This window comes from Nicotiana tabacum, chromosome 10, assembly GCF_000715075.1.
Source record: "Nicotiana tabacum cultivar K326 chromosome 10, ASM71507v2, whole genome shotgun sequence".
In the NCBI taxonomy this organism is placed as follows: domain Eukaryota; kingdom Viridiplantae; phylum Streptophyta; class Magnoliopsida; order Solanales; family Solanaceae; genus Nicotiana; species Nicotiana tabacum.
The window spans coordinates 126,725,031-126,739,446 of NC_134089.1; the positions used below are offsets into that span (position 1 = coordinate 126,725,031).

Here is a 14,416-nt window from a genome sequence, read left to right on the forward strand (position 1 = left end):
ATTCCCAAACAGATGGTCAGTCGGAAGCTCTTAACAAATGTGTGGAACAATATTTACGTTGCTATGTGGCCGAGGTACCTTCTCTCTGGGTCACTATGCTACCTTGGGCTGAATTCTGGTATAACACTTCCTACCAGACTTCTGCAGGTATGACCCCTTTTCAAGCTTTGTATGGTCGTGAGCCACCTACCATTGCTCGATATATTTTGGGTAGCACTACGAGTGAATTGGTGGAAAGTTACTTACTGCAACGAGACGAAGTGCTGCAAATACTCAAGAATAATTTGTTTAAAGCTCAAAATCGCATGAAAACTTTAGCCGATAAATCATGCACTAACACATCCTTTGAGGTAGGAGATTGGGTGTATGTTAAGTTGAAGCCTTACGGGCAATCCACTCTGTGTTTACAGAGCGATCACAAATTGGGTAGGAGATATTTTGGACCTTACATGGTGTTAAAATGTATTGGGGCTGTTCATATCGCCTTGAATTGCCTGAAGCTGCCAAGATACACTCAGTTTTTCATGTCTCCATGTTGAAGTGATGCGTTGGAACTCCGGACCAGCAGGTAACTCCTTTGCAACTGATTGATGCTGCACCATCTAATGAGCAGGCCAACCTCAACCTTGAGGACAAGGTTGATTTACAGGGAGGGAGTAATGTTGTGACTGAAATAGTTGACTGGGAAGCCAACAAAGCTGCCACAAAGGATGGTCACATGGATAAGATAAGTAGGAGTTTTAGAAGAATTATTCCTCCAAAAAGACTTAGAGATTACGTTAGGAAAGGTGATGGTCACGTGTATAAGGACAAAGTTGGTTGGGCAAAAGAGTATAAAACAGCAGGCAAAAGGCATTGAGGAGTTAGGCAAATATTGATATGAGTATTATCTGTTTTCTCCCTCTTTTCTTCTACTTTCCCATCTCGTTCTCTATTATCCCTAGTTATCTACTTCCAATACTTCTTATTGCAATTTTCTGCTTTTGAGTGGTAACCTGGTTATCAGCAATTGTAATTTTGACCTAAGTTCCTATTAATATAGTTTGGGAGTGTTGGTTACTGTTTTATTACTGAATTTGTTCCAAAAATATTTCACCATAAAATGAACGTTTATAGCACAAGAATATGTTCTAGGAAGTACATCAACGACATTCCTTATTCTAGGTTCCATGTTATATTAATATGAGTAGTTGCAATCTTAAGAATATTGTATATATAGACTTGTATGACCTGTCCTGGATAAAGAATTCACTCGAGATAGCAAAAGAGCTAGACCAATATAATTCACTCAAGGATCTTAAATAGGAATGTCAAAAGAGCCAGAGACATGTGAATAAGCATCAATTTTAAACTTTCTTGAAGTGATGATCAAGGAACAACAGACACTGTTAGCGGAAACGTAAAAGAAAGAACACAAGATTTAATATGGTTCGGATCAAAATAATTCTACGTCCACCAGAGAACAGTTGCCTTTTTAATATTAACAAAGGAAGAGGAGAGTTCCCAATTACACTTAAGAGAATTTCTCTCTTAACTCTCTACTCACTACAATGTGTTATATTATTTTTGGGATAGCTTCTACAAATGAAGGAGTGCATCTATTTATAGAAATAAACACCTCCTCTTGATGTCATTTGTGACATCAAACTACCTCCTCTTGATGTCATGGGTGACATCAAAGGAGGAAGCTTCCTCCTAGCATCCACACCAACTCTTTCCACCAACTCTTCCAATTGGCATGCCATTGTTGACTAAATATAAACCAACTCTTTCAATCTCCACCTTGGTTTGCGTTTCAAGCGTGCGTGTGAACAACTCTGGCCAAAACTTCTAAGTTTACTGGGCAACCACGTTGTAAGAAACAAGAAGAATCAAACCATTGTTGAACATACCACCTCCACCTAACAACTCTTCTTTTCGGAGTTGCATCAGTTGATGCACACCCCCGCCAAGTCCTTGCAGTGTGCAAACTTAGCGAGTGGGACTATCTTGGTCCACATATCTGCAGCATTATCGTCTGTGATAACCTTCACGACCTTGATAGTTCCCTCTTCAATAACATCTCGAATAAAATAAAATCTGACATCAATGTGTTTAGTGCGCTCATGAAATCTCTGATTTTTCATTAGATGAATAGCACTCTGACTATCACATCTAAGAGTTGATTCCAGCTGAACCAAACTCAATTCCGCTACTAAACCTTTCAACCAGATAGCTTCCTTCACCGCCTCCGCTGCTGCCATGTATTCTGCTTCTGTCGTAGACAAAGCGGCAATCGACTGCAGAGTCGACTTCCAACTAACGACACTGCCAACGAGGGTAAAGATGTATCCAGTTGTGGACCTTCTTCTGTCAAGATCTCCTGCATAGTCAGAATCTACATAACCGAGAATTGAACTACCTCCACCACTTTTTTGAAAGGTCAGACCAACACCAGAAGCTCCTTTGAGATATCTCAATATCCACTTGACAGCTTCCCAATGCCTCTTTCCTGGGCTGGACATGTATCTACTTACCACACTTACAGATTGAGCAATATCTGGACATGTTCATACCATAGCATACATAATGCTACCAACTGCACTAGCATAAGGAATCTTTGACATATGCTCCACCTCATCCTCGGACTGAGGCATTTGTAACTCTGAAAGTTTAAAATGATGAGCTAATGGTGTACTTACAGGGTTGCACATATGCATATTGAATCTCTTGAGAACCCTTTCAATATACCTCTTCTGATAAAGATGTACAATACTGCCTTCTCTTGAAATCTCCATACCAAGGATTTTCTTTGCAGCTCCTAAATCCTTCATGTCAAATTCCTTACTCAATAGTTTCTTCAAAGCATTTATCTCTGTAATATTGTTAGCAGCAATAAGCATATCATCAACATACAACAGTAAATAAATCATTGAGTTACCAAGCATCTTCTTGTGATACACACAACTATCAAATGCACTCCTTGACAATTCATGTGTAGTCATGAATGCATCAAACCTCTTGTACCACTGTCTAGGTGATTGCTTCAAACCATACAAAGACTTCTTTAGTTGGCATACATGATCTTCTTTTCCCTCAGCTAGGAAACCTTCAGGCTGATCCATATAGATTGTCTCTTCTAGATCACCGTGTAAGAAAGCAATTTTGACATCAAGCTGTTGAAGCTCCAAGTCAAATTGGGCAACCAATGCTAGTAGCACACGAATTGAGCTATGCTTCCCGACTAGAGAGAAAATCTCATTGTAGTCAATTCCCTCCTTCTGACTGAATCCTTTTGCAACCAATCTCGCCTTGAACCTAGCATCTTCCACTTCAGGAATTCCCTCTTTCTTTCGGTAGACCCACTTGCATCCAACTGTCCTCTTCCCCTTTTGTCTTTTCACTAAGACCCATGTCTAATTCTTGTGAAGAGACTCCATCTCTTCAGTCATAGCTAAACGCCATTGTACAACATCCTTGCAAGAAGTTGCTTCAATATACGAGGAGGGCTCCAGATCCTTAATCTCTTCTTGTGCAGCTACGAACGCATATGCAATCAAGTTTGCTTGATCTATAAGGCGTTCCGGTTCTCGTGTTTGCCTCTTCTCCCTCCCCTTTGCAATTGTGTATGGTTCATTGACAGCAAGTTCTTCAAGGTCTACATCTTCTGACTCATCTTTAACCTGAGTCTCTTGATCCTTTTCCTTGGCAAGCTCTACCGGAAGCTCCACCTGCTCATCGTTCTTGTTTCCTGAAAACTCCACGGAAACTTTACGGGGATCAAGTATAGAGGATTCATCAAAGATGACATCTCTACTAACTATAAATTTGAGTAAAGACAAACACCAAAGTTTGTACCCTTTTACTCCATCCACATACCCTACGAATATGGCCTTCTTAGCCCTTGGTTCAAGCTTTCCTTCATTAACGTGATAATAAGCTGGACACCCAAATACTCGTAAGTATGAATAGTTAGAGGGTTCACCTGACCATACCTCATTCGGAGTCTTAAAGTCAATTGCCGATGCTAGAGATCGATTGACAATATGAGCAACAGTGTGAACTGCTTCAGCCCAAAATACTTTGGACATTTTGGCTTGTAGGAGCATACAACGAGCCTTTTCAAGAAGAGTTCTGTTCATTCTCTCGGCAACTCCATTCTTCTGTGGGGTATGCCTGACAGTCCTATGTCTTGAGATCCCATGAACCTTGCAGAATTCATTAAACTCTTCATTGCAAAACTCCAAGTCATTGTCTGTGCGAAGATACTTGATTTTCCGCTCCATTTGATTTTCAACCAAAATCTTCCACTTTTTAAATGCTTCAAAAACATCACTTTTTGCCTTCAAAAAATGCACCCAAACCTTTCGTGAGAAATCATCAATAAAAGTGAGAAGATACCTCTTTTTGCCCTTCGATGGAAGTTTAGAGGGACCCCATAAATCTGAATAGATGTAGTCTAGCACTCCTCTTGTCTTGTGTTTGTCAGTGCTGAAGCTGACCTTCTTTTGCTTCCCTAGAACGCAGTGCTCACAGAAGTCAAATGTGTTGATCTTCTCACCTTCCAAAAGGTTACGATTGCTCAACATCTCCAGTCCACGTGCGCTCATATGACCCAGTCTCATGTGCCATAGTCTTGCCTTGTCATCATTAGATAACTACACTGTAGATGCATTTGCAGAGCCAACAATGGTGCTTCCGGCCAATGTGTAAAGGCCATTCTCCAACTTGCCTTTCAACATGACTAAAGAACCTTTAGTCACCTTTATAGTTCCTACTTCGCTCATGTACCTGTAGCCTTGTTCATCCAGAGTACTCAGGGAGATCAAATTTTTCTTCAGATCAGGAACATGATGGACTTGTGTAATAGTCCTCACGACTCCATCATGGCAGCGAACCCGAACTGAGCCAATGCCAACTATTGCACAAGTTGCATTATTGCCCATTCCTACGGTTCCTCCACTTTTTTCATAGCTGCTAAACCAGTCTTTTCGGAATGTCATATGCAGAGTGCAAGCAGAGTCTAACACCCATTTGTTTCCATAACTACTATTATTATTACATGATGTTGTTAGTACATAATCATTATCAAAATCATGTACTTGTTCAACTGTGGATGCACTCGCCTTTTCCTTAGACTTTGACATTGGGCAGTCTCGTTCAAAGTGCCCCTTCTTGCCACAACCCCAACACTCTGTATTCTTCTTGTTCACACGAGACTTTGATCTGTGCTTTGATTTGCTCTTTCCCTGTTGGCTAGTCCGGCCTCTCACAAAGAGCCCACTTGCCTGGTCATCTCTATCTCCTTCAATGTGCCTCCGCACATCACTAGAGTTAAGTGCCTGCCGCACTTGCTCAAGCTTGATAGCTCCTTGCTATACATCATTGAATTCTCAATATCACGATATCCTGAAATCAATGAAAATAGCAAAGCACATGCAAGCCTTTCCTCCTCCTTTTTAATTCCTGCAATCTGTAAGTCCATGACAAGTTAATTGAACGCATCAAAATGATCTTGTAACGAAGTACCTGACCCCATCTTAAATGTGTGAAGACGCCGTTGTAACAACATCCTTGTTGTCACTGATCGGTCTTGGTATAGCCCTTCTAGCTTTTCCTATAACTGTTTGGCCGTCTCTTCGGTACCCGTACTCACTTCACAAAGCACGTTAGGTGCAAGGGATAGTTGGATTGCACTCAATGTATCCCCTTCAATCTTCTCCTTGTCGGGAGCTGATATATCTTTAGGATACTTTCCGTCAATAGCATGGATTGAACCTTCCCTCCGTAGTAACGCCATCATCTGGATCTTCCAGATATTGAAGTTGTTGCGTCCACTGAATCTATCAATTTCAAACTTCATGGAACTCATCTTTGCTTGTTCTTCCTCCTTGGATCGTTAAAGAATCCTATTGCTCTGATACCAATTGTTAGCGGAAACGTAAAAGAAAGAACACAAGATTTAACGTGGTTCAGATCAAAATAATCCTACGTCCACCAGAGAACAGTTGCCTTTTTAATATTAACAAAGGAAGGGGAGAGTTCCCAATTACACTTAAGAGAATTTCTCTCTTAACTCTCTACTCACTACAATGTGTTGTATTATTTTTGGGATGGTTTCTACAAATGAAGGAGTGCATCTATTTATAGAGGTAAAGACCTCCTCTTGATGTCATTGGTGACATCAAACTACCTCCTCTTGATGTCATGGGTGACATCAAAGGAAGAAGCTTCCTCCTAGCATCCACACCAACTCTTTCCACCAACTCTTCCAATTGGCATGCCATTGTTGACTAAACATAAACCAACACCTTCAGGCACTATAACCATTTCAGCCACATTGTGGCTGAAGTTCAGTCATATATATAGCCTACCAATTTCAGATACGAACTTTTGCAACCCTCTAGATCTGTATGTATGAAGTTGTTTCGGGATAGACTTGCAAAATTTTATCAATTTGGGCATGGCTCAAACAATAGCCCAAAGATCGATTATTTGTGCACTTAACCCCAAAGTATTGATCAACTTTTTTATATTTTAAAAATAGATTTCACATCGAACTAAATTACTACTTACTATTAATTTATTTTTAATAATTTAGGATTTTTATAAAATAATAACTTCACTTGAATAATAACACTTCAAAACTGAAATCATTATGTACTTCCAATGATTTGTTTTGGGTCTATCGGCTTCTTCGGTACTTCTTTGTTTAATCTTTTCTATTCGGTCCTTTTCTCCATGCTTTTTCTTTCTTGCTTTCTTTATTCCGTTTGTCAATATCTTTTAAGATCATGAAATACATAATTAAATAGTTTTTCTTGATTGATTGTTTTGCTGGCTATATTGCACTAAGTTTCCTGTTTTGAGCTTGATGAAATTTTTTACTTGCAGATTGTTGAATGTAAGGCTTTTAAGTACTCGTTGTGCTATCAATGTGAAATCAAACATGATTTGAGTTTAACCTACAAGATTAAAGAATAATAATACTGATGAATTCAAATATTTAATTTCATCCGATGAATAAAGATATATTAAGCTTAGTCTTCTGTGCTCGGGTATTTTTACTAAATGTCTTATTACATGGTGCCCTCGATTTCAATGAATCCTAATTAAATTTGTGAGGATCTTGAGGTGGGTGAATGTTAATTTAATTAGTTACGGTCCATAACTCAATGGAGCACTGTTTGTTGGACTATATTAATTAAGATACCAAATCTAATTTATTACTCATTTCAAATCATTTTCTCAAATCTAATATACATCAATTAATATAAATATTATGGGTGTTCATGGTTCGGTTTGGATCGATTTTTCCCTAAAAAGAAACCAAACCAAGTAAGTCGGTTTTTCAAATATTAGAACCAAACCAAACTAATTAAGTCGGTTTTTCTCGATTCGATTTATGTCGTTTTTTTCTTAAATATAAGACATACACTACCAAACACATATTCCGGCGACCACATTTTCAATGTAACACTATCAAATCAATTGCCCTTTAAGAAATCTATTATTTACCAAAATATATTGATGATAATTGAATCAACTAGTGATGAATAATTTAAGGACTCAATTAAAAATATGTTATTTTTAACACGAAATGGATTTTTACACTAAACAAAAGAAAACTACCAATCAAACTAGAATATAAAGGTAAAAAACTATATTAAAAGTGCAAACTATTAACATTTACCATAAATTTTTTGAAACTTTGTATAACAATATATATATAGGTGTAATATATATATATAGGTGTAATAATAAATTTGAAATAGCTACTCCTATAGTCGGTTTGGTTCGATTTTTTTCTTATTAAAACCAAAACCAAACCAAATTTGATCGGTTTTTAAAATTCAAAATCAAAACCAAACCAAATCAAAATGTATCGGTTTTTCTGGTCTGTTAGTTTGGTTTTTGGTTTGGTTCGGTTTTTTGGGTTTTTATGAACACCCTCGATGAGTATCATAGTAAATTATACACTTCATTTATTATTTTTTAAGGAGCGTGAAAAATCAAAACTTGCCAAAAATGAATGGAGGCTGTAGTTAGTGGAGTATTATTTTTTGGGGAACGAACTAATAAGAGAAATATAATAAATGGAAACGGATAGTTTTGCCACCCTACTCCTGATGATACACGCCTTTTTTGCTCCTAATCCACCAGCTTCCACATCAGTAGCTGTGATTAACAACTGATGCTCCTTATACTAATTTTGTTTAGGTAATGTAAGCACCCCATCTTTACCAAAAATAAAAGATTAATACCACTGAACAAGACAGCAATTTGATGCTCCCACCACAACTACCTCGGGAAAATGACAAAAATGTCGAGGAGGATCAGAGGAGGAGAGCATCAGGCATGATCCATCTCTTTTTCCAAGGGCCTAAAAAGGCAGCCTCACGCATAAACATAAAGCATTTCTATTCATGCATGTTGAAGAGGACTATAGCATAAAAGTTGTGATATAAATAATTTACATAATGCATATATTAATAACTATTCACACAGCTTGAACGCGCTCTTTTCTCCAACGACCTCTTTTCTATAATCTGCCTTTATATATATTTCTGTAACAAGTACTATATCTTAGCTTGCAGTACATATATAGAATCCATTTGCATTATATATTCTCTACTTTTTTCCTCCTTCCAGACCATATATCTGCTTCTAAAATATTTATTGAGAGGGAAAGAAGGTAGAGAAGGAGAGCAAACATGAAGGAGAACGGTGCAAAAACAAGATGGAATTTTAAAGAGAACGACAAGTTGTTGGCTGGGTCGGGTGTCTCCATAAGAGTGGTTCGTAATACATTGATGCAGAGCGTCGACCCGTCAGATACCCGACCCGTTATCCCTCTCTCCCACGGCGACCCTTCTTCCTTCTCCTGCTTTCGAACAACTCCCGTCGCTGAAGATGCTATTTTTGATTCCGTTCGCTCTGCTAAGTTCAACGGTTATTCGTCCTCCGTCGGCATCCTTTCTGCTAGAAGGTACGTACCTTCTACATTCTACTTCTCATTTCGGAGTACGGTCAAAACCTTCTATAATAACTGTATTTGTTTCGATATTTTTTGGATACTACCGTGAAGTGTTGTTATAGAGGATATATATTATAATATAATATAAAATTGATTTTGAGGAAAATTTGACTTTTATAATAAATGATAAAGACTGTTATTATAGAGAGGTAGGGGTGTTTTTTACTTTTCTTGAATTACATGTTTGCTTTTACATGTTAGACTTTCGTATTTTTGGCATTGCACCATGCAGGCGCTAGCTGGTTGTAGTACTACTTATTTTAGCTAATGGTCACAAATTCACAATAACTGAGTGTAACTTTTATTACCTTATAGTTTTGTTTATGTGAATCTATTTTAGTTCAATAAGATAATGACTCTCTATTTCAATACTTTCTCCGGTCCAAAATAAGTGATCTATTTTTTTTTTGTGGTCCAAAATAAGTAATTTTTTCTCAAATTTTAAGAATGAATTAATTATTTTTTCCTACATTATCCTTGGAGTAAATAGTGTTAGAGTATGTGTTAGGAGTCTTTATGTGAAAAGATAGTAAAGGTTAATATGGTCAATTTCATTGCTAATTAATGTTATAAGGTGAATTTCTTAATCTGTGTGAAAACAGCCAAAAAATCACTTATTTTGAACCGGAGGGAGTATAGTTTAATTAATTTTATTTATTTTTTATTGATAATTTTTTATAGGCACACAAATATTATGATATTTTAAGACCACAAATTTTAAAACAATATAGTCACATAAAATATTATAATTAAGACCGTAAGTTTTAAAAATATTCATTTCCTTCTTAAATTTTTCGAACAATCAAATAAGTTCATATAAATTGAAACAAAGGGAGTATATGTCTTATTTTAGTAGTGCTAGTCGTTTTAATGAGATTTTGGCCCAAAAAAATCCCTTAACTATATTCAAACTTAATTTTAATCTTTTAAGTATCTATGTAAACAAAAAAACTTCCTTAAAGTTTGGCAAAATGGGCAAAAGACGTCGTATAGTTACTGAAGGTTAAGAAACTATCGGAAGGCTTTAGTTCACGTGCGAGTGTCGAAGAAGTTGATCCATCAACACTGTCATTTTCCTCATTGACGCAATCATTCGAAACAGATTTTGAACACCCTTGCATAGCTACGGTGTTTAAAATTTAAACATTCTTATTGAATTTCCTGGCTTCGCCACTGTTCGAAGTATATGAGAAAAAGAAAAAAACAATCATTCTAAGTAAAAAGTTGTGCTTTAATTGTTACACTACTTACGGTTTATACATACTTTTAATTCCTTCACTGAATACAGTGGTCCATTATATTCTGCTGGTCCCTGTGGAGCCAAATTCGGAAAGTTCCAGCATAATATACTGGAGATTGGAGCAACTGTGTATGAAATTCCAGCATATTGTGTTGGACCGGTATATTATACTGGAGTTCTAGCATAAATATACTGGAACTCCAGTATATTATATTGGAGTTTCAGTATATTATACTGAAATTCCAATATATTATGTTGGAGTATTTTCCGGATTTTGAACAGTATTTTCGTTCAGATTTGTCTTTACGTGAAAAATGGCTAAATTTCAATTATTTTTGAAAGTGTTGCTATTTTTGAATGACCACTTGTAAATCTGACTATTTTTAAATTTCTTCCTTTTTGAGAGAGAGTCATCGACTTTTGTAGCACCCTAGTCCCTATGTATTGATTGTAGCCATTCATCTTACTAATAGCTTGTTTGACCAAGCTTTGTTTTTCGGCTAAAAGTACTGTTTTCAAAGTTAATATGTTTGGGCAAATATTTAGAAGGAAAAAAAGTGCTTTTAACTAGAAGCAAAAGCTGTTTTTGAGAAGTTGAAATAAGTAGTTTTCCCCCCAAAAATTATCTATTTAAAAGCAATTTTGAGAAAATACACTTAGAAAGATGTTTTAAAAGATTGCCCAAATACTAATTGTTGCTCAAAAATATTTTTCGAATTGATTAACCAGACACAAACTGCTTTTTACTAAAAGGGGTTTTTTGAAAAACAAATTTGAGAAAAACATTTTTCAAAATAAGCTGATTTTAAAAGTTTTGCGAAACATATTGGATGTTCTATCATTGTTGGGCACACAAAGCTATGAGGCAAGTATGGAGCTAGTCCACTTAAGAACTCCCCCCTAGGCAAGAAAACTATCAGCATTGTGTGAACAAACTAAAGGAACATAACTAACAGATTCTTGTAAACATCATTAATTTTCTTCAAATTCAGAATTATTCATCAATCTTTTTTCTCTGAAAAGGGCTGTAGCAGAACACTTATCTCAAGATCTTCCATACAAGCTGTCCCCTGATGATGTTTACCTGACAATTGGATGTACTCAAGCAATTGAGATAATTTTGAATGTTCTTGCTCGCCCGAATGCAAATATTCTACTTCCAAGGCCTGGATTTCCTTATTATGAAGCGCGAGCTGCATATAATCATCTTGAAATGCGTCACTTTAATCTTCTCCCCGAAAAGAAGTGGGAGGTGGACCTTAATGCAGTTGAGTCTTTGGCAGATGAAAATACTGTTGCTATGGTCATTATTAATCCTGGAAATCCTTGCGGCAATGTCTACACATACCAACACTTGAAGGAGGTATGTATGCATATCCTTTTCTTTGGTAATATATTGATACTCTGAGCATTGTGAATGTAACAAAGTGGTTTAATTTCTATCAGGTGGCGGAGATGGCAAGGAAGCTTGGAATTTTAGTTATTGCTGATGAAGTTTATGATCATCTTACTTTTGGAAGTAAACCATTTGTACCTATGGGAATCTTTGGATCGATTGCGCCTGTTATTACACTTGGATCCATATCAAAGAGGTGGATTGTCCCTGGTTGGCGACTTGGTTGGCTTGTTACAAATGATCCAAATGGCATACTAAAAGAATATGGGGTACTTACTCTTCTTTGAAAGATGGTCATTCTGTACTATTTTCACATATGTCTGCATATTCTCACTTAGTGTTTTCTTATTTGCAGGTCATAGATTCTATTATGGGGTATCTCAATCTAATTTCTGACCCCGCAACCCTTATTCAGGTTTATAATACTCTGTTCTGCTTGCCTTCATTTAAAAATCTAATGCATGTTATTCCTTCTAGCCATGGGCGGAGCCAACATGTTGCATATGGGTTCAGTCGAACCCAATAGTTTTGGTTCAAACCCTATATTTATTTCAAAAAAATCATTGAATATGTAACAGTTGTTAGTTTAGAACCGAACCTATAAGCTTTAAATCCTGGTTCCGCCTCTGCTTCTAGCCACACATTTGGTCTAATGGCGTAGTTGTTTAAGAACTAATTAGTTTAGATGTATTTTCGATATCTTTTACTGAGGTATCTGGTTTCTTTTTGACAGGGAGCAATACCTATGATCCTTCAGAAAACAAAAGATGATTTCTTCTCTAAAATAGTAAATATACTAAGACAAGCTGCAGACATTTGTTATGACAAAATCAAGGATATACCTTGCATCACTTGCCCAAGTAAACCTGAAGGATCTATGTCTGTGATGGTAAGAGAAAAATGGAAGCTTAATTAGCTGTTAGCTTAGGATTAGAAGGAATAATGAAATATCTAATGAAGGTCTTTCCCTTTGCAGGTCAAACTTCATTTGAACCTTCTAGAAGACATTGAAGATGACCTGGACTTCTGTGTCAAGCTTGCTAAGGAGGAGTCTTTAATAATTTTACCAGGTAAATGAACAAGTAACTCTCTTATAAAGCATCAAACTCTATCAAAGATTTCGTATAATCGTATTAATGGCAGGCATTTGTCAAATTTGATTTAGACTCCATAAATGTAACCGTGTTATATGAATGTCAAATTTTTGCGCTATGAATTTACTGCATGTACTCGATTCTTTGTTCTTTGTTGTATAGATATATGACAATAAGGCTTGGCGCAGGTGTTACTGTAGGACTCAAGAATTGGCTCAGGATAACTTTTGCATGCGAACTATCAACTCTAGAAGATGGCCTCAAGAGACTAACTGCTTTCTGTCAAAGGCATGCAAAGAAAAAAAATAAGCTTCTCTTAGAGGGAACCTTTTCTCTGCATTTTTGGGAAGTCTCAGATTCAACTCAAGAGTTGAAAATGTGATCATCAACTACACGTTGGATACTCGATCTTTTGTGGTGTGTGATAGCTCATAAATAAGTTGGCCATATTTTTTCAAAAATTTCATTGAGTCATCAGAGAAATGTAATATGTTATTGGAATGGTATCTGGTTCTGTAGTATACAGACTATCATTCTAGGGTGGATGTCTAAAATCCAGCTTCAGAATAGCCATCATGCTAGTTTTACTGCCTGAATTTGAAAGATAGCTTTAGCCAAACTATGCTAGAAAAGTGTTTGTGAACTGTTGTGGATTATGCTGATCGTAATTCGTGATTTGCAAAGGGAGCAGAATTTAGTAGGACATATGTGGTGACAACTATTATGCGCCTTACTGTTCTCGAAATATAACATCCTCGCATTGCTTAACTCTTCGGAAACAGCCTCTCTGCTCCTCCGGAGTAGGAGTAAGGTCTGCTTATACACTACCCTCTCCAGACCTCACTTGTGGGATTTCACTAGGTTGTTGTTGTTGCACTGCTAACTCCAGCAATCTGTGCTTTCTTTTAGCAGTAATTGTTTTTGCTTAACTAGTAGTAATATCTTACTGTGTACATCTTTGGATAATTAACGGAGGATTCTGAATCCCAAAGACTAGTATACCAAATTTACTTAAGCATAAGCCAAACATATGGGATCTCATTGTCTCAATTAGGGGTGTACATAGGTCGGGTTGGTTCGGATTTTACAATTACCAAACCAAATCAATTATGTCGGGTTATTAAATCTAAAGTCCAAACCAAACCAATAAATTCGGGTTTTTCAATCTCGGGCTTTCGTGTTATTCGGATTTTTTCGAATTTTTTTTCCGATAAAATCTTCGTATAACAAAACATATAATGTATGCTCAAAATATTTCTTTAATCCTAGTAAGATACAGCTATATAAAGTATTTTCCAATAAAATAATACAAAATATGAGATGTATCATGGCATTATCCTAAAATATTCAACAATAAAGACAATAAAATTATATAATATAAATATTGCTAATTAAAAAGCCATAATAAAATTAAATATAATCTAAAAGTACTAAATCATGCTAAAATAAATTAAATAGACTAATAAGGGAGTATTAATTACATGACTAAATGCTAAAGAAAAATAAAAATAGGTTATGCATTTTTATCTAAATTATTGCAAAACAAAAAATAGATATTCAATACATTCCCGTTCGTAATGTTGAATTGAATGTCTTTTGTTAGCATTAGTATTGATTTGGTTTTGTTTTGGATTTTTGTTAGGCGTTATTTAATTTACTAATATTAATGG

At 36.2% G+C, this 14,416-nt stretch overlaps 1 protein-coding gene across 1 annotated transcript; it reads left to right on the top strand.

The window, feature by feature from the left end:
• The first annotated feature begins 8,508 nt into the window (after positions 1-8,508).
• LOC107788787 (putative aminotransferase TAT2) lies at positions 8,509-13,426 on the top strand. The gene is made up of 7 exons (XM_016610498.2): positions 8,509-8,968; positions 11,280-11,619; positions 11,703-11,921; positions 12,008-12,067; positions 12,386-12,541; positions 12,629-12,722; positions 12,935-13,426. The coding sequence occupies exons 1-7, from the start codon at positions 8,694-8,696 to the stop codon at positions 13,126-13,128; spliced, it is 1,338 nt and encodes a 445-aa protein (XP_016465984.1). The 5' UTR covers positions 8,509-8,693; the 3' UTR covers positions 13,129-13,426.
• The last annotated feature ends 990 nt before the right edge of the window (positions 13,427-14,416 follow it).